This window comes from Triturus cristatus, chromosome 1_2, assembly GCF_964204655.1.
Source record: "Triturus cristatus chromosome 1_2, aTriCri1.1, whole genome shotgun sequence".
NCBI lineage: Eukaryota > Metazoa > Chordata > Amphibia > Caudata > Salamandridae > Triturus > Triturus cristatus.
In genome coordinates this window covers 1089013771-1089035105 of record NC_140580.1, presented here as the reverse complement: position 1 = coordinate 1089035105, position 21335 = coordinate 1089013771, and the positions used below count along the sequence as shown (strand labels likewise).

Genomic DNA, 21335 nt, shown 5'->3' with positions numbered 1-21335 from the left:
TCCTTTTCCTACATAAGCTATCGTTTCTCTAGCTGGTAATTCTAATTGTCCTGTGGTCATTTCTGTCTGTTCCTCCTCCTCTCCCTCTGATTCAGTTTTATCTGCTTCTAATCTTCTTTCATGTATTCGTTCTACTTCTTTTCTGATCTTTCGGTGCATAACTTCTATACTCTTCTGTTTATCATGTTTTCCGTCTGCTATATTCTGACCCCATCTGGTAAGTACTTGCATTTCATCTGGATCTACCTCAGGCCTATCTCTGTTTCTGATCAAGCAGTTTATGAAGAAGCGTAACAATAATTTTTGCATGTCCACTTTCTGGTATTCCATGGCCTCGCCAATACTTTCAGGACCTTCCCCTGTTTGGATAAAGTGATATATTTTGTCTAGATGACCAATCATTCCTGGTAGCGTCATTAGATAGGTCGAAACTCGTCGTAAACGTACTGATGATAGCAACATTCTGTCGTGTTTACCGGGCACTGGATCATATCTACAATCTGTAAGAGGCTCATTAAATATTTTGTCATTAGCTGTTTGGGGTGTACGTTGGTGTGCTAAATCCCTATAAGTCAACCTAGGTGCTGGTGGTGGCGTGGAAAAACCTCCTGTCGCACCTCCTGTCGCACCTCCTGAGGTACCAAGCCCAAAAGGATTTGTTGGATGTAGGGTAGAGAGTGTAGATGCAGGAAGGACTGTAGAAACAGGTGGAACGTTTTGAACGTGAGGAGGAGTTTGTTGCTGCGGAGGTGGGGGCAGATAATCTTGGGGTTGAGCGTTGTCAACAGGTGGTGCGCGTGGCTGCACACCATTAGCATATTCGGGGGCTGCATCATCTAAATAGGAAGAAAGGAAAATGTCCTTTGCGGTCTTGGGATGTTCTTTAATCGGGAGTAATGGAGGTGGCAGATCTTTTGGTACCTCCAGGGTGGCCTTAGGCAAACCCTCGGCCAGAAGAGGATACATACCATTCATAAGAGTGTTTCGTTGTCTGTCTACTTGTTCTGTTTTTACTCGGATACCTTCGTCAATTAATAGGTTTTCTCGGGCTTTGTCTGAATTCTCTCTACTTTTCTCTTCTTTTCTGAACGCTTTCTCTGCGCGTCTATGCGATTCTTTACGCCATAATTCAATGGCATCTTTCTGTGACTGTCTGGCTTTCTTTTTCCATAATACTTCTTCTACTCTCATGATGCAATCTGCATCCCATGTCCCAGCAGCGGGCCATCTCTGACTCTCTGCTAAATCCTTGGTGTAGTCCACCCATAAACCAAGATATAATACGGCATCTAGGCCATGTTTATGGTACATAAAGTACCCTGGAGTGTCCCTAGGTGGAATGGGAACGGCTTCTTCGAGTATCCCTTTTCTAGTTTTTATCTGTCTTAATTTTGAAAATAACGGCATCTTGAACCTTGCTACTTTGTTCTTACTCGGACTTGAACACAATTAATACAATGAACACAGTAATGAAGATCGAACAATCACTCACACCACGACATTTAAAACATATCAAAACATTTTAGAACGAACAATAATAATTAGAATAAAACTAGTTAACTGCATAATACTAGATATACTGGATGTACTGCTAAACAGTACAGAAACACTGCTGAAACAGTGCAGACCGGATCTGTGTACCCAAACCCGTCTTGACCGGCACAAACTAATGTGCACGTCTAAATGCGTCCCCAGCAACGGTACTCACCGGGAAGCACGGAACGGAAGGCCTCGGAAACTGGACTGGACTGGATCGGACTGGACTCGTGACTTAGATACTTCGGAACTTCGGAATCTGGTGGGCCTCTGTATACCTCGGATCTTGCTCTCTCAGCTAGGCTCTGGTCGGGATTCTCCGCACTCCTCACCGCCTCGTCTGGGTGTTGATCGCAGCCTCAGTCGCCCCCGTTGGCCTGAGGGAGATACAGGAAATCCTGCGGGTACGCGTAGTTGTCCGTCCGGCTGTGGCAGGAGACCGGGTCTGCAACGCACCTCCGGCGCGTGGGGTGTGAGAGGTGTCCCTATTCGGGCGCCAATTATGTGGTAAATTTAAATTACCTAGACTTAGTTTATGCGGTAAAATTCAATAAGAATAACTCAGTAAAAATAAGAGGCAGAATCCGTGGTATTTGAGGTTGTAAAAGGGAATTTATTCCTTACAAAGGAATTATGGTTCGAACCAGGCAATCGGGTTCCGTCACCACGAAGGTTCAGGAAGGGATCGGCGATACATTATTGACAAGTTATCATATTTATAGTAAATGCATTACAGTGAAGACATATGCAGAAGGCGTTACAGCTGAGAAGAGAGATAAGAATACACATACGTAATGAAAAAGGCGTTACAATAGGCGTGCATAAAGGCGTATACTAGAAACGTCATTATGATGATGACACAGGTGGGTGGATCCATAAGAGAATCCTGCAATGTCAGCAGAAATACATGGCAGAGATGCGCGCACAGCCGCATGACGTGTGATTGACGTGTAACTACAGGGTGAAGGGAACTTGACATTTAGCCCTACATGAGGAGACAGAAGTCTGGGATGTCAGAACAACCTAATTCCAAATCGTATCTAATATCTTGTGTTTAAGGAACTATATTATCTGGAAGGAAAGGTCTCTCGGACAGAGTCTATTCTATACTGACTGCTAGTGCGTGTACAAGCGTCTAAGTGTCTACATGAGATGCGAGGGGGCATGGGCCTACCATGGAAACGAGAGTCATGAATTACTTGCACGGAGACAGTGAGGCCGGGCCCTTTGCTCTGTAGCTGGAAAGATGTTTACCTAAACTACTAGACAGGAATGCATTTCTCGAGGAGCGGAGCAGATAACTTGAAGGCTGAATACAGTCTTGGCAGGCAACAGGCCGGGCCGGGCACCGTTAGCCGCGCAGGGAGTAAGACAAAGGTCATGGATACAGATACAGGTCCAGGCTGGAGCATTCAGAGGCAGAAGCAGGAAAAGCTCGATGGCAGAATTCAGGGCCTACCTTGCCAGAGCTGGAAAACGTGAAAAGTATACCATATAAAGACGGTGGCAAAGCATACTTAGGAACGGAATATCTGACCCATTCATGGCAGATCTGAAAGAGGACATGTTGACGTTGGACACAATTGTATTTGCGTCTTCATAACTTGAAGTGGAGGGAACATACATGTACTTGTAGCATGTACATGGAGCCGTTGGGGTCTAAGATAGGGGACACAATTGATCATAAAAATTCATATTTCCTCAACGGAACGGTTCCGTCATAAGCACAGCCCAACCGGCGTGCATGACGGAACCGTTCCGTCATCGGCATCGAAGAGGTTAATGATGTATTCAGTAAATGTAAATGTACAGCGTAAGTCGCACCCCACACGCTACAAATAGCAAAAAAGTATTAAGCATTTGCATACATTGTACCTCAAGCAATATACAAGATTATAGCCCTAGTGGGCATATCTCAGTTGTTAAACCACCGCAGCCATGGATACCTCATATACAGAATTACTGGCCTAATTGGCAGATCTCTGTTGCTATGTAAGCTAGGGTCATCAGTGTACAAACTCCTCCTAAACATAGAGCCCCAGTGGGCAAATTAGAGAAGTACAGTACTGTAAACAATTCAGTTAAGAGTGATTCAAATTTCAAGTTCATCAAGGGCCTCAGCATGATAATGATACCAATCCCTGAAAAATATAATAAAACAAAACAAAAGCAAATTTTAGTATATTTTTTGTATAACATGATTCTAGCCACAGTAAATACAATATAAATATTACAGTTTAGTTACGCAAATGTACAGATAACTCTTCACTCGAGTTCAACCCTTTAGGGAACATCGTATCGAAGTCCACAATAAATCTGGACTCCAATTGTCTCAGATGGAGTAATTTGTTCCCTCCACGTACAGTGTCCATAACAGCATCTAATACCACCATTTTAAGCAGTCGTTCATTTTGAGCATGCAGCTCGAAAAAATGGCGTGCCACTGGGTATTGTTTATTGTTATAGCGCAACGCCCTTACATGTTCTAGCACTCTTTTTTTCGCACGGTGAATGGTGCTGCCAATATATGCCTTGTTACAGGGACATATTAGTGCATAAACACAGTACATAGTGTTACAAGTAAGAGCTTTTTTGATGGTAAACTTTTTGCTCATGCTGGAGAATTGTACCTCTGTACAATCCACACTATTTCTGCAAGCCTTGCAGTTTTTACAGCAGCGAAATCCTGGCCTGCCAATACTCTTTAAGGTAGTGTCACTGGTAATAACATTAGGACTTAGCTCATCCCTCAAAGAGTTGCTTCTCTTAAAAGTGACTTGCGGATGGTTCGTCAAATGTTTCTTGAGATTATTGTCAGTCAGCATGACATGCCAGTGTTTATCCAGAACACGGCACAAGTCATGCGCCTGTCCCGAGTATGTGGTGATAAAACGGAGGCTTTCCATTTCTGATGTTCGTTGTGCTGGATGTAACAACTCACTCCGTGCAACGGCATCAGCTTTTTTACAAGCTTCTTTAATGGTCTGTGACTGGTAACCTCTGTCTCTAAAGCGTTGCACCATGTTAGCTTTTTCATTTAGATAGCTGCTCTCAGTAATGCAATTACGCTTAGCGCGTAATAATTCCCCATATGGGATGCTGCATACCAATTTGCGAGGATGGGAACTGGATGCACTTAAAATGCTGTTACCAGCGGACAGCAGAGGTCCTACTGGCATGCTTGGTGAAGACCAAATTATATGGGTTGTCATTTAATTTGTTTACAAATGCACTGGCAGAGTCGAGGTCACCTTTCCAAATTAAAAAGATGTCGTCAATATATCGGAGCCACAAGACACAGTTGGAAAATTCTTCCAACTACGAGGCCACCCGCTCCTCCCACCAGCCCATGACAAGATTGGCATAGCTGGGGGCGAAGCAGGTGCCCATCGCTGTGCCCTGTGACTGCCGATAGACGACATCATCAAACAGAAAAAAATTATTGGTCAAACAAAATTCGATCATAGCCATGATCATTTCTGAGTGATATAGGAGAGAAATAGAACGGGCTTTGAGGAAGTGTTGCACAGCTCTTAAACCCAACTGATGTTGTATGCTTGTATACAAGCTACCAACATCCAAGGTAACCAAGGTATAGTCAGGTTCCCAATGTATCCCATCAATAATGGTTAAGAATTGGGTGGTGTCCCGTAAGTAAGCTGGTAAGGCAACTACATATGGTCTTAAGTAGTGATCAATATAACGGGAAGTATTTTCCAACAGAGACCCAATAGAAGAGACTATGGGTCTGCCTGGCGGGTTGATGGGGTCCTTGTGCAACTTGGGGAGTAAGTATAACACAGGAATCTGAGGGTGGGAACATATCAGATAGTTATATTCCTCCCATTCTAATAACCCCTTTTCCCTCCATTCTACTAGAAATTCTCCATACTTGGTATTAGACAGTGTTATAGCCCTCCTGTCGGAAACCTCATAACATGTCTGATCATTCAGTTGCCTGAAACCTTCATGCAAATAAGCCAGTTTGTCCTGGATAACAACATTACCACCCTTGTCCGATTGTCGAACAACGATGGAACTGTCTGCCTTCAATTTTTGCAATGCCTGTATTTGACGCCAATTAAGATTTTTCTCACAAGCTGGAATTTTGCCATATCTAAGTTTCTTTAAGTCATGTAAAACACCCATCTCGAATACTTCAATGGCGTCGCACTCAATAATCGGTAGAAACACAGATTTGGGTTTAAAATGGCTGCCTGGATTGATATTAGTATCAATAGAAAATTCATCCAAATTCAGACATGAATCAACATTACAATCATCTAAATTAGACATAGTCGATAATGCATGTAAAACTTCAATATCATCAAAATTGAGGTTATTCAACGGCATAATCACAGGTGTTGTATCGATCTTATTATGTTTGGTCTCAAACCATTTATTCAATTTCAATTTGCGTGAAAAATAAAATAGATCAATTCGTGTCTGAACAAAGTTAAAATTGGAAGTAGGGCAAAAGGACAAACCTAGTCGAAGGAGGTCTTTCTCATCATCGGACAGGATTCGTTCAGAAAGATTGATGACAGTCATTGTTGGACTTTCTTGCCCCTTGTCATCATTCCCATTGGGCTTCCTGTTTCTTTTCTTGCTCCTCTGTTTGGCCTGTTTGTTCCTCTGGTTCTTCCTCTGCCGCCTCGCCCTCTGCCTCTCTGACCAGTTTGGTCTTGATATTGCTCTGTCCGTCCCTGATTTAACATCTGGAACTGGGCTAAAAAATTCGATTTTTTTGGGAGATCTGGACTCACCAAGCTGCCAGCCACTGACAAGGTATGTCCGGTAAGCTGCCGTCTGAGACATCGCTCTCAATGATGTCAACATTAACTGATGCTGTTGGTGGTGGCATGGACACAATACCATTTTTATCAAACAAGTGATCATATTTCTTATGAAAAGTCAGAGTCCGGCCTGATTGATAGTCCTTAAAGTCTCTTAGGAATTTGCGTTGTTTTTTGGCCGTGATCTCTTCCTCTAACTTGTCCATGCGTTGTAATAGGGCTTTCATAAAGGTTTCTAGTACTTCTTTAGCCACCAACTTTTCAAGTTGGGCTGATAGCTGGTCAATCTCTGCCAATAATTTGCTCCGATCTTTTAATGCAAATTTGACTAATATACGCATCATCGTAATGGAACAGGCAGCAGAATTATTAGACCATTCCTCCAGCATCTCCGGATCAGGGTCCTCGTAGGTGGGAATAGTAAAGATACGTAGCCCCCGAGGCACTCGGGCTACATCTATATATCTTTGTAAAGACTCTGCCTCCCACCATTTAGAGAGTTCTTTCTTATATAACTTCTCCAATTGAATGTAGAGTTGCTGGACTTTAATTTCTTCCGTAATGACAGTGGCTGGGCTAATAGAATCACCATTTGCATTGTTTTGTGTAAAGAAGAGTCTGTTGGCCGTTACTTTGCTCTTTGCTTCTAAAGCTGCAGCCATACTCAGCAAGCTATTTTTCTTCAAATCTCCAACGCCGAGAAAGTGAGACTTGTCAGTCCCAATATCCAATCGGCTCCCTGCTCGTCAACACCTCAATACGTGAAACACATGAGGACCACACACACCGAACCGGAGCCGAACCCCTGCGACAAAGATGCTCGTAAAACGAAACACCCAGTTGCACAGAGAGACACCGGCTTAGGTGTACAGAGATCTCTCGCTTCCTTAGAGATAACAGAGGAAATATTGCAGCGCTGTAGTCACTCTCCGCACAATGATTTTAAAACGCGGCGTCTTAATCACAGTCGCATTAATGTCCGTAGTAACGGGATTAACGTGAAACACCACAGCAGAAGCAAAGGAGGAATCAGCCTTCGTTTCCAAGGACAACAGTCCCACTGTAGTCACTCACCGCACGATGTTTTCAGAGCGCGGTGTTTAATCCAAGTCACACTGTTGTCTTGTATATTGCTTGAGGTACAATGTATGCACATGCTTAATACTTTTTTGCTATTTGTAGCGTGTGGGGTGCGACTTACGCTGTACATTTACATTTACTGAATACATCATTAAGTTGTGACAAGCGAATTCTATCATTGCTATTTTTCATTTAAACCTTTTTGTAATGTTACTTCACATTACAAGCCTTTCTGAATGAATTTTGTACTAGGCTAAGATGGCCGCCACGCTACCATTTCCCTGTAACATTATGTGGTCGAGATGAGTCTGTTGTTTATTTTGCGCTCAATGAATTGTATTTAACTTTATTGAAACAATACTTTCTTTAGCGTGAACAAGGCGAAAGCTGAAACGCGTTGTGTTGTGTGCAGTCTATTAAACAAGCTTTAGAACTGCAAATCTCCTGGGAGTCCGTGTTTACTTTCGTACAAGAAAAGTTTGGAGTTTCATAATTGGGGCTGCCGATTACCCCAACTCGGACCGCCCTATCTGACAGCCTTCTCCATTATCGGGATTGTTGGTGATATATATATATATATATATATATATACATATATACAGAAGTCCAAACCGTAGAAAAAAATGAAGCTGCACACCATCCAGGTACAGAGAAAGCTTTATTAGCTTAAGAACAACACGTTTCAGCCGTGAAGGCCTTTGTCAAGTTGTTGATTGCACGGAAATTTCAATACACGAATTGACAATGTCATAATGGACACAGAAGAGTTACTATTGTTGTATTTCGAATGTCTTGCAGCACAAACATTGAAATAGTTGATGAATGCTCAACTGCAACAGAGCGCATGTGTACAATACATGAAGGAAAAGGGAGGTTAATTAAATGAAACATAACACCCTTTTGAAAACATATATAGCGCAATGCTTCCTGTGCTTGTACTATCCAAATTCATATTTAGCATGTGCCCAAATAGAACATATAAACATTCAAAAACCTGAAAGCAATTAATCTGCGGTATTAAGGTGTAAGTCCCGCAATTGCGGAAGAAATGAAAACTATTGTGCTGCATTTTTACTGATGCATCTGAAGTTACTGCTTAATGCCGCGCAGTGCTATCTACACGTATAGCGCCCAATTCATTATATGGCAAGTGCCCAAAGAAAACGCATCGAGGAAGACAAAAGCAATGATATTACTACAGTGCCGAGGCATACATCTCACACATTGAAAAAACATAATAATTAATTCATGCATTTCATAAGATACCAACATCTCATATTGCCTAGTGCGTCATATTGACAACACAGGTCTCCCTGGCAAATTTCTTTTTGCGTGTAATTGCCATACAAACAACATCCGGGTAACTTGACAAAGGCCTTCACGGCTGAAAAGCGCTGTTCTTAAGCTAATAAACCTTTTTCTGTACCTGGATGGTGTGCCGCTTCATTCGTCTACGGTTTGGACTTTTGTTTATGGATTGTGGCTGTTCGCCACCATGGCAGGCACCGGCACGTAGCAGCAGGCGTGCGGCTTTTCAGCGGAACTTGACATATATATATATATATATATATATATATATATATATATATATATATGCCAAAATACTTCAAAAAGAAGTCGGATTGCACTCACGAGTGAGGGTAAGTAATTTTCTTTATTCTATGACTCCGTAATATCAAACAGAAACCAACCAATTCCCTATACATTTCAGTCTTACTAAGACCTTGGTTGCAGGTATATATATATATATATATATATATATATATATATATATATATATATATACTGTGATATTAAATCGGGTTTACGATATTCGTATATATATGTAAATATATATATATATATATACTGTGATATTAAATTAAAATAAACTGTAAATTAGTATATCAATTACAATATTACAATTATTATTTTGATAATAGTTTTACATTTTATATGTGTAAATGTGTGTGTGTTTTTTTAAATAAGTATTTATAGAATTTTTTGGATTATATAAATATATTTCATTTACATTATATTACTGTTACATGTTAATATATTTAATGTTTACTATGTTTAACTATATATGTAACTTCAAATACTATATTTTTGTATTTATTGTCCAATAATAGTGTAAAATATTATTTTTTTCCCAATATTATTGTAATTTACATTATAGGTGTAGGAAAACGATATTTTTGTGCTCAATATTTTTTACGCAATACATTTTACCATGATTTTTAGGGTTTCCATATTTTGTCAGCGAACCAGCTTCTGAAACATGGCCATGTGTTGTGAGAGTCTGACATCCTGTCTGGATCCAAACTGCCTGGTAACACGTGAAGATTGAGCCTGTTGTAAATGTAATATAACAAGGTTTGATTTATGAAGTAGCACTGAGGCTAGCTGTTTCCAAGACACCAGAGCTTAATTACTTGGCTTTGAAGTGTATATATGATGTGGAAGTCCACAACACATCCAGCAACTCCGCACTCAAAAGACATGTGTGTTTGATGGTGGTGGCTGTGGGGAGGATGGTGGGTTGGAAAGGGGGTAGGGGTTGGCCTGAGGGTACTGGAGAAATAGACAAAGTTGCAAAGTGAACTCCCAATATGCTTGGCTGGACGTTATGCCCATCTATCAAGTTATGTCAAAGGCACATGCAGACATAGGGGCCTATTGACAAACTTCATTTAGTAGTACGTTTATAGTACTATTACTAAAATACTACAAAATACTATTCATACACCTACAAGTGCACAACCCTAACTCTACTTCTTTCATCTTTTTTATGGGGTGATCCTCATGCATGCAAGTTTACTATTTAGGGCATCATTACGATGAGACTCTGAATGCCTCTGACCACAGGTAGGAGGCTTTCCGAGTCCCACTGTGCGGTCACTTTCAATTGCATTACAATGCAGTTGGTCGAAAGTGAAACCGGTCGGTCATTCCTGCTGGGTTTTCGATGGGCTCAAGGAGCCCGTCGGCCAGTCTGAGGCCTGACAGTAATCCCAACGGCGTTCCCACCATCGGGTTTACGATATTCGTTTCTGACAGGCTTTCTATGTCGGGCTTTCCGACATGTAAAGCCTGTCGGAAAGCGACTTTGGGTGCCCCTAGCATGCCCCCATTCTCCCTGCGGCCTCCAGTTGGGGGTCCGAGGGGGCATCTATGGTGCCCCCGTTCATTCCTGCACCATGTGGCAGGCACCTTGAGGTACCTTCCACAGGGTGAAGGGATGAACAGATTCTCCCATTTCTCTATGGGAGTTGGTGCTACGGCTTGTTTACAGCTACAGCACAAGCTCCCATAGAGAAATCGGAGTATGCGACTACACCATGTGTGGTAGCATTGTAATGCTGTGATCGGGACTGCCGACCAGAGGTCGATCGGTCCAGATTCTGCAACGGTGTCAACATCACCCATCCTCAGCCATCACACTTACAAGCACTCGTGCTTCGCCACCACCCTTCGCAGGCACTCATCCTCAGTCCTCTTCCTTTACATGCACTCATCTTTAGTGTTCACCCTTCACAAGCAACCATCCTCAGCCTTCTCCATTTACAAGTACCCTTCCTCAGCCACTATCATAATAAGGTAGTCTTAAATATCAGCTAAACGTGAGGGAGTGGTTGGAAAATGGGGTGCTCTAGTAGGTAAGGTTTGGACAAGTGCAAAGAGGGGTTAAGGGAAGTCTAAGGGGATCTTGGTGGGGACATGAGCACAAAACAAAAACCCACCCTCAAAAAGAATAGGTCAATTTATAGAAGAATAAGTGCCGGTGTTCAAAGGACTGCTTAGAAGCCCTTGGCTGGCACTGGTACACTGAAAACAGAGGCTCCATAGTTATGAATCCACCTTATGCCTCTTAAATCCACTACCAGACACTCTCTACCAATTTATCTCACTCTTGCAGGTTCCCACTTTTTACCTTTGTGATGATTTTTCCATCTTTCACTTTCTCCTTTTTCCCCCTTTTTGTAGCTTTCATCTTGTGCTCTCAGGAAATGTCTGATGAGGAAAAATAAATGTTGGTACCCCAAAAATTAGAGCTGATGGGCCCCACCAATACCCACCGGCTCAAATTAAGTACTTTAGTAAGCCTGTTGCTATTCAGAAACTACACTTTTAAAGTTAATTCATCAAAAAATAGCCAAATCAGTAGTAAATGTACTCTAGCTCAGATATGTTGCAAGTGCAACACCACACATGGCCAACCACTCATACTTCAATACCCTTCTGTTGAAAATAATTAAGTTAGGGATATAAAATAAAACCACATATGAAAGAATGTCAACTTAAATTATTTAAACTGTTTAAAAATATAGTACATTTATTTCTATCTATAAAAAGGGATCTAAAAAATAAAACATTCATTATTTTCGTTGAAACTATTTGTATAATCTTTTTTTGAATATAAACTTAATGTAACATTCATTTTAGTTAAACTATAAATTACTTTTAATTAATTATATGCATCACTTTTAAGATTTATTAATACATAATAAAAAAAATGTTTTGCCCTAAGTGGGATTTTTTAAATTTAAACTTCAGATAAATATTTTAATTAATTTAGTATAGTTAACTCAATTGAATATCTAATACAAAATTAAGTCAATTATTTGTTAGCATTTTTTGTTTGTTTTACATTTAAAATAAATACGTAAAAGTAATTTAAATTAGTATTTAACATCAAAATATTTTACTTTTCCCTGTACTTTACCATAAGGAGAACTCCACCACTGGAAAAAACACATCCAACCTCTCAATCTAAAGAGGGTGGATGGTTTACCTCAAACACCCTGTAATCACTTGGGCCATCAAACAAAGGTATACAATAACTGAGTACATTTTTCTCCATGTGTGTAATCCTGGTAGTCCACTCAACTCAACATAAGGCAGGCGAACAAAGAGTTTGGTGGACAAGGTACACCATTGCCATTGTAACATAGTACTCTGTCTATCTGGCTCCTAATCATTACATTACAATAATGGAATCCTCACTGATGACTTTGGTTGGTCCAGGCTTAGCCAGTTTTTCCTTTTCATACTCTTACCTAAATTCCACCCACATATATTTTAATTAATATACAATGTGCTTATTGCATGAGCCTTTCTTTTACAGAGTCTTTTTGTTATTCCTTGCACTTGAAGGTATAGTCCCAAGACGAACGAATGGAGACATGACGTGGCTCCATTGAGCGGAGGTAGGAGTGATGTTGGAGTGGCCGTGATGGGAGGATACCTGTACTGTCTAGGCGGCCATGATGGAGTAACCTGCCTCAGCACTGTGGAACGGTACAGTAACAATTGATGTACAAAATCTGCAATGAGTCAAAGGCAGACAGCCTGGTATAAGGGCATGCAATCAGTGAAGAAGGACTCTGGGTGCTTATATCAGGAATGGCTAAAGATGGACACTTGTAAATGGCAATGTCTCAGGTTGGGAGCTTGTAAAGGGCTAAAAATGGGTACTCGATAAGGCCGATAGTTAAGGATAAGTGCTTGTAAATGGCAATGATTTAGAATGGGTCTATGAAAAGTGTGATTGCTAAAGATGGGATCCTGTAAAGGTCAATGGCTGAGGATCGGTGCTTGTGAAGGGCGAATGTTAAAGATGAGTTCTTGTGAAGGAAAATGGCCGATGATGGATGCTTGTAAAAGGCAATGACTAAACATGGGTGATTGTAAAGGTTATGACTTAGGGCCTCATTACGATGGCAGTCGGACGAGCATGCGGCTGCCATTGCTTCGGGAAGGTGACCTTCCAACAAGATGTCAGTGGCCCCACCCGCCCCATCATGATAGGACTGTCATGCAGGCAGTCATGAAATGCATTTTACTACTGCGGCTTCTGCTGCTCCCGGAAAAGGGCTGCATCACAAGCCACGGTAGAAACATGCACTTTTCTAACATCCATGTGCCGTGTGCAGGCACCATGTCGTGCTTGGCACACTGTGCATAGATGTTTGGAGGGCACCGCATGTGCCCCCCTGGCCAATTAGCAGTGTCCCACGGGGACGGGACCCTGTTTGGGGCCCAAAAGTCCATTACGATAGGCTTTTCATGGTGGTGAGACTGCCATGAAAAGGCTGTGGGAAACAGACATCCTAATCCCTACAGAGGCGGTCCCACTGACATCATAACGAGGCACTAAACATGGGTGCTTATAAAGGGTGATAGCTGAGGATGGGTGCATGTAAAGGGTTATAACTAAGGATCGGTGCTTGGAAAGGGTGATGGGTGAGGATTGATGCTTTTGATGGCTTAAGACTAAAGATGGGTGCTTGTAAAGGGTGGTGGCTCAGTAAGGGTTCTTGTGGAGGCAGACGGCTGAGGCTGGATGCTTGTGAATGGCGAGCAGTAAAGATGAGTGCTTGTATAGTGTGATGGCTGAAGATAGGTCCTTGCATAGGGCGATGGTTAAAGATGAGTACTTGTAAAGGGTAATTGCTGAGCATGGGTGATTGTAAATGGTGAACTCTGGAGATGAGTGCTTGTAAAGGGCGAGGGCTGAGGATGAATGTTTGTAAAGGGCGATAGCTGAGGATGGGTGCTTCTAAATGGTTAGGACTAAAGGCGAGTGCTTCTAGTACGATAGTGGCCGAGTAAGGGTGCTTGTAAATGCAGAAGGCTGAGGCTGGGTGCTTGTGAAGGGTGAGCTCTAAAGATAAGTACTTGTAAAGAGTGATGGCAGAGCATGGGTGCTTGTAAAGGGTGAGCGGTAAAGATGAGTGCTTGTAAAGGGCGAGGGCTGAGAATGGGTGCTTGTAAACGGGGATGGCTAAACATGGGTGCTTGTAAAGAGTAAGGACTGAGAATGGATGATTTTAAAGGGCGATAGCTGAGGAAGGGTGCTTGTAAATAGTTAGGACTAAAGATGAGCGCTTGTAAAGGGAGAGGGCTGAGGATGGGTGCATTTAAAGGGTGAGCGCTAAAGATGAGTGCTTGTAAAGGGTGAGGGCTGAGAATGGGTGCATATAAAGTGTAATGGCTATACATTGGTGCTTGTAAAGGGTGATGACTGGGAATGAATGCTGGTAACCGGCAATAGCGGAGTTTAGGTGCTTGTAAGTTGTTAGGACCAAAGATGAATGCTTCTAAAAGATAGTGGCTGAGGAAGGGTTCTTGTAAATGGAGAAGGCTGAGGCTGGTTGCTTTTGAAGGGTGAACAGTAAAGATGAGTGCTTGTAAAGGAAGAGGACTGAGGATGAGTGCCGCGAAGGGTGGTGGCTAAACACGAGTGATTGTAAGTGTGATGGCTGAGGATGGGTGATTGTGAAAGGTGAACACCAAAGATGAGTGCTTGTAAAGAGCGATGACTGAGGATGGGTGCTTGTAAAGTGCAATGACTGAGGATGAGTGCTTGTGAAGTGCGATGACTGAGGATGGGTGCTTGTAAAGTGCAATGACTGAGGATGGGTGCTTGTAAAGAGCGATGGCTGAGGATGAGTGCTTGTGAAGTGCGATGACTGAGGATGGGTGCTTGTATAGAGCAATGGCTGAGGATCGGTGCTTATGAAGGGTGAGCTCTAAAGATGAGTGCTTGTAAAGTGTGATAGCTGAGGATGGGTCCTTGTAAAGAGAGATGGCTGAGGATGGATGCTTGTAAAGAGCGATGGCGGAGGATGAGTGCTTGTAAGATGCGATGGCTGAGGATGGATGATTGTAAAGTGCAATGGCTGAGGATGGGTGCTTGTAAAGAGCGATGGCTGAGGATCGAAACTTTTAAAGAGCGATGGCTGAGGATGGATGATGGAGCGATGGCTGAGGATCGAAACTTTTAAAGAGCGATAGCTGAGGATGGATGATGGTAAAGTGCAACGGCTGAGGATGGGTGTTTGTAAAGTGTGATGGCTGAGGAATGGTGCTTGTAAAGAGCGATGGCTGAGGATGGGTGTTTGTAACGTGCGATGGCTGAGGAATGGTGCTTGTAAAGATCAATGGCTGAGGATGGGTGCTTGCAAAGTGCGATGGCTGAGGATGGGTGCTTGTAAAGAGCGATGGCTGAGGATGGGTGTTTGTAAAGTGCGATGGCTGAGGAATGGTGCTTGTGAAGATTGATGGCTGAGGGTTGGTGCTTGTAAAGTGCGATGGCTGAGGATTGGTGCTTGTAAAGTGCGATGGCTGAGGATGGGTGCTTGCGAAGGGTGGTGGCTTAACATGAGTGGTACTAAAGGACAATGACAGGGGACAGCTGCAGTGTCATCTTGTGGACTTGGGGCACCCGGGCCCAGACATATTTTGGGGGCCTCTTTACAGAACAAATTATGAATTTTGTATTACCCATTTGCTGCTAACGCAAGCCCACGATTCCAAACAATACTAAATTATTTTACACTTTATTAGAGTCACATGAAAAGAGCTGAAATATGTCTTACCCAGAATTCCAAAAACCAGTAAGATGACAGGGCAGAGAGACAGAGTCAAAGGTAGAAATGGGCAGAGAGGTTTAGGTAGAGCAACAGAACAGGCAGAGGTCAGGAAGGGTTTATGTGGGTTTTGGGAAGATGATGGTCGAATGTGTGGGTCATGGTGGAAGGGTGTAGTAACCTAGGAACCTGTTGCCATTGTGCACGTTTAGGTCCAGCGTGTCTTAGACATCTCTGGAAACCTTTGATTGCTTATTCATTTTCTGTTCAATCAGGTACGACCCAGAGGAAAACAGATGGTTCAAGGTGGCTCCTATGAACAGTCGGCACATGAAACTAGGAGCTGTCGTCTTGAATGGCTGCCTCTACGCTGTCGGCGGCTCGGACGGCAGATCGGCGCTAAAATCGGGTAAGAAAGGGTTTCATCGCTGTCTCCCATAGCAAGCACCTTGAAATGTCTTCAAGTCATACTTGACACTATCGATTTCACAGCCATCAGTGGAACCATTTCGACACTTGCACACAGATAAGGCGAACACTTATATCCTCATTTATAGTTTGATGTGGCATTAAGGATGCACACAGTTGTTTTCCCTGTTTTGGGCATTCCACTGATTTAGACAAGTGCGCCAAGTTCCCGTTCACGTGTTGCCCTCTCTCCTACAGCGATCATTTGGTTTTTAGATGGCAGCAACAACCTTGGAAAATAAAGTCAAAAAGTAGACAGAACGAGTGCCAAAACTAAATGAGCACAGTGTTTCTAGTTTTTAGGTTTGGTGATAGCCAGGCCATTGGATTTTATGATTTTTAAAATACATAATATGCTTACATATAGGGCTATCAGGCTGGCTTCTCTATTCATTTGTCTCTTCAGTTGCCCTCCACATTTTTCTCCCACCCACCAAAGCCTAAAACAAGGGTAAAGGATCCCCCTACTTGAACTTATTTTGAAGCTTGTGAGGGCCTGGCACCTTACCAGGCGCAGCTAATAGGCCTTCGTCACTTCTTGTATTTCGTTGTGTCAAGTGTGAGCACTTCTTGCGGCCGCCATCTGTTGAAATGAACTTGACATCCATTCCAAAAAATGGCTGCTCTTGGGTGTGGATGCATGTCTATGCACAGGTTGTTATTCACCCCAATGTACCCCAATCTAGGCCTAGGTAGCTACACTACATTTGTCCTACCTTGCTCTGCAGAACTGTTCTAGCACTGACCTTTTATCCAGTTATGTGCTGAATAAATGTTGCTCAGTTTCCTTGAAACGAGCCTCATTTATGATGCATGAGGATTCTTGGGAAAGTCCCTGCACATGACGTACATTACAGAATTAACATACTCTGTAAAAAAATACATGGTCCTCTTCATCCTAGGGCGAAAGAACTATTTTGCATAATTACAGGTATTGATTTAGGCTCATTTACATAAACGTACTCACAACATATTCATTGTGTAAGGAACCCCAAGGCTATCTTTATGGTACAAATGAACCATGCCGACACTACATAGGCAGAGAAGAAACTTCCATGCTGACACAAGAAGCTGAGGTCCCGGCCTGCAGAAGCTACAACACGCAGCGGTCTGACATCTCTTGCGGGGTGTCCAACTCCAGACCAAGACGGGGTCCTTCAGTCTCTCCCATCAGGTAATGGGTTTGGCTCTTTCCAAGGGGATTCTTGGCTTTACACCTATATATGCTAGGTACACTTAGGTACACTTAGGTAGGGTTTTCATCGTAGGAATACGCTTGATTACCGTCATGTGTCTATATGCCTGCATATATTGACTGTTTTAGCACCATGGTAAAACTCTACCTTTTGTTTACTCTGTTGGTGCTTGTAATCTTATACATCTGTTTTGTCTAATGGTTGTCACTACAAACATGTTTTATACTAGAATGACGCTGGTTCAATAAACGCTTATTGAAAACGTCCCCATTGTTTATTCTATGTATCTCTCTGAGACTAAGTAAGAACGAATGACTTAGCGAAAAGTACCGTACTCTGAGACTAAGTAAGAACGAATGACTTAGCGAAAAGTACCGTACTGTTTCCACGATCCATGAAGGATCAAGGGTTGTCATGTTTGATAGTTGCCAGACACTATTCACTCCTTGGTTAGGTTAGGGGACTCATGGTGGCACTGTGAGCTAGCTGGCCTAAAGGCTAACATATCCTTTGGGTGTGTCTGGAATCAGTCTGGACACCATTCCCCTAGTTTATGGTGTCTAAATGCGCAGATCCTATGTATGATTAGGAACTACACGACAGGCTGGCTCTGTTCAAATGGGCTTTCAACCCATTCCAAAATGTCCTCCCATTTGTGCGCATAGGCATACAAAGGTGGCCATCTTTGAATGTTTTCAAAAAACTTTATTACAAAAACATTCAAAGATGTTGGACTATGTGTACACAAGCATGTGCATGCACGGGCAGCCATGTGTGAATGTTTTTGTAAATGTTTATCATAAAAACATTCTAAGATTCCAGTGTTTGAATCTATATGCATTCATGGTTGCCAAGAGGCTGTAAGACAACAACACACCTATCGGTTTTGACAATACTTGTTTGTATTTCTATCACAAACCAGCAGAAAAATCTGGTGATAATTGTGTTTGTGCAATGTTTATGAATCTGAATTTGAATGTAACTGGGGACATAATTCGTCATTTAGACCATTATAAAAAATTGGGTGAAAAAATTCCTTGCTCGGCTGAATTTGTGCTTCATTCTGTCATCGACCAAAAGATGATAGTAGAGCTGAGAGCAAAAAGCCTTTGAGAGAGTGCTTTTACCCTTCACCTCACAGTGGTTGCAAAGTTAGCAGCATAGAAACAAGTCTATTACATGTAGGGTTTTTGCTGTACACCACCCTGAGTGTCCTAATATAACATGTAGATATTGCACCCAGGCTTTGGACATATTCTGGTTTTCAGAAACCAGAAGTTTGAGTCCATTTTGGTTCCTGAGCACTGTAACCCTGAACTATAGATCTCAGGAATCTTTGATGTTACCACATTCACATTTATGGGCATTTCATTGAAGTTTGCCAAATTCAACTTTTACCTTTAATCTACACCAGTCGAACAAAAAACAAGTTACAGGCAGTCCAATGAGCACTAATGTTGCTCGTATTAGATCCTTCCTAATTTTAATTCTATCCTTCTGTTTATTTGGAATTGGTCCTTTTGACTGTCATTTATTAAAATTAAAATTAGAAGATCAACAGACATTGATATGCATCACTTAAGATAATTTTTAGAAATGTGCGAAGCTTGGCATTTCTTTCAATAAATTCCATCAAAGTGTACATACTTAGGGGCCGATTCCGATCCGGGTCGGAAGGGCACCGAACGCGATCCGGCCGGAAAAACTACCAGCCATACGCTTGTTTTCCGCCTCACTTGTACAGCTGTACGAGCGAGCAAGTACGATGCGAGCTACATGAAATTCGCCGACCAAGTCGTTTCCGGGTCCTGAACCTCTCCATACGTCTCGGTCGTAAGCTAACTGTGGCGTGCAATGGATGCGATTTACGACCGAGCCAGTAGGATGCACGTATCGGACAGCCTGTGCGAGCCAGAGTTTCCGGCTCACAAAACGTCCGGGTGGTTGCCTATGGGGGCCCGCGTCGGACCCCCTGTCACCTGCAGCCCTACGACTCGGACACAAGGGGACACCCAAGGGTCCCCCAACACAGGCATGTACGGTGCAGATGGCACCGACGCGTACCCACTGTAGGGGGCGCCCTTGTGCGAGACATACCCATTCAGTCAATGGGAGCCCATGTACGCATCGTATGACCGGCTCCCATTGGCTTCTATGGGAGTCCGACCGAACCGAGCCTGGCAGCATATGCCGCATCGTAGTCGCTTGGTCGGACTGCAGGACTCCGGCTCGGTCAGAAAACACTTCGGATCTGGCTCGGTCGGAGTGCTTTCCGACCCGGATCGGAATCGGCACCTTACTGTTAGACCTGTAAGCCTTAAGATGGGCTTCCCCCCAGCTTTTTGCCTTCCTTCTCCATTTTAATAGATTTTTTTTTGCTGGCCTTAAGTCTATTTGTACTTTACAACTGCTAGTCACTGCTAAAGTGCATGCGCTCACTCCTTAAAGCATGGCAACATTGGCTTATCCCAAACTGGCATACTTAATTTACTTGTAAGTCCCATGTAAAATGACACTACATGTGGCCAGGGCCTGGAAATGAAATGCTGGACTGTTCCCATGAGGCACAGGGTCAGACTGATTTGCATATGGCCATGTCTGAACTGGGGTGGCAGAGTGGGCTAAAGAACGGTGATGGATTAAACCCAGATCAGTTGACTGGGGGTGAGTGCTTGCAATGTTCAACACTCCGTCCATTATTTCCTTTGGTTTTTGCTAGTAGGTCTGCAGCACTAATTGTGTCACCCACTTAAGTGGTCATTTAAACATGTCTCAGGCATGCCATTGCTCCCTATGTGTGCAGTATTTAACTGCCTTGTCTACCTCACAAAGTAAATCTTTTGCCAGGTCCAAACCTTCCCTTCTTATGCATATAAAACACCCCCAGTGTAGGCCATGGACATCCCAGAGGACAAAGTGCAGTGTATTTAAAAGATAGGATGTGTACTTTTAAGTTTTATATGTCCTGGTAGGGAAAACTCTTAAATTAGTTTTTTTTACTAATGCTAGGCCTACCTCTTGCATAGGATAGTGGTGTAGTTACCTTATTGCATCTTATAAGTGTAATTACAAAATGGGAACAGGTAACCATTTCATGTTTGGTGTCTTTGAAATTGGAATTTAAAAGCCCAACTCATGGTGAAGTCAGATTTTAAATTACAATTGTTAAAATGCAACTTTTAGAAAGTTGGCATTTTCCTGCCATAGCAATTTACTGCCTGTAGCCTATACCTGGGTCACAGGTCTAGGTGTAGCTGACAGTGAGCTTTGTATATTCCTCCTAGACAGCCACACACAATAGAGAGATTAGATGTGCCTGGATGGGCCTTCACTGGCAGAATGGGAGGGAGGAGCTGGGCCCAGCCCCACAACACCTGAATAGTATATGTCCTTCCTCCACTCAAAGGTCTGCATACCCCCTGTAGTTAGTCTGGAGCCAGGACAGGGAAGGCAGGATGCCTGGGGGCTTCAAAGGAAAACATCTGGAAGCTTCTACCTCTCTTCAAAGGCACAACTGGCTATAAATACTGGACTTCAGACACCAACTCTTCAGTACACTTATGGACCTGTGGACACTCTGCCAGAAAGAAGGACTGCGCTGCTGCTGAAGGATTGCCACTCTGCTAGACTATACACTGCTGTACTACTGCCTTGCTGTTGTCTGCAACCATCTTGCCTGGATGAGATCGACTTGACTTGCATCTCTTGATCCCAGAAGTCCAAAGTGACTCCAAGGGCTAGTTAGCTGACCCCTTACCTGAGCATCAGAGACAGAAGGCGTCAACATCCTTGCACCTGGACTCAGCAATTTGTGAGTCAAGCCTGTCAAGAGGTGTCATCCCAGTTCTGGACCCTTGGAAGTTGGCTTAAGGTGCTCTACCAGCCTATGTGGAGCCAGTGGAACC

The 21335-nt window shown here is 43.0% G+C and overlaps 1 protein-coding gene across 1 annotated transcript in view; it reads left to right on the top strand.

Moving 5' to 3' along the window:
* LOC146868718 (uncharacterized) overlaps positions 1-21335 on the top strand; it is a 169656-nt gene that overhangs the window by 98169 nt on the left and 50152 nt on the right. Inside the window, exons 4-5 of the mRNA XM_085613522.1 lie at positions 12549-12692; positions 16042-16175. Coding sequence (XP_085469648.1) covers positions 12549-12692; positions 16042-16175 — 278 coding nt within the window. The remainder of the gene's footprint in view (positions 1-12548; positions 12693-16041; positions 16176-21335) is intronic.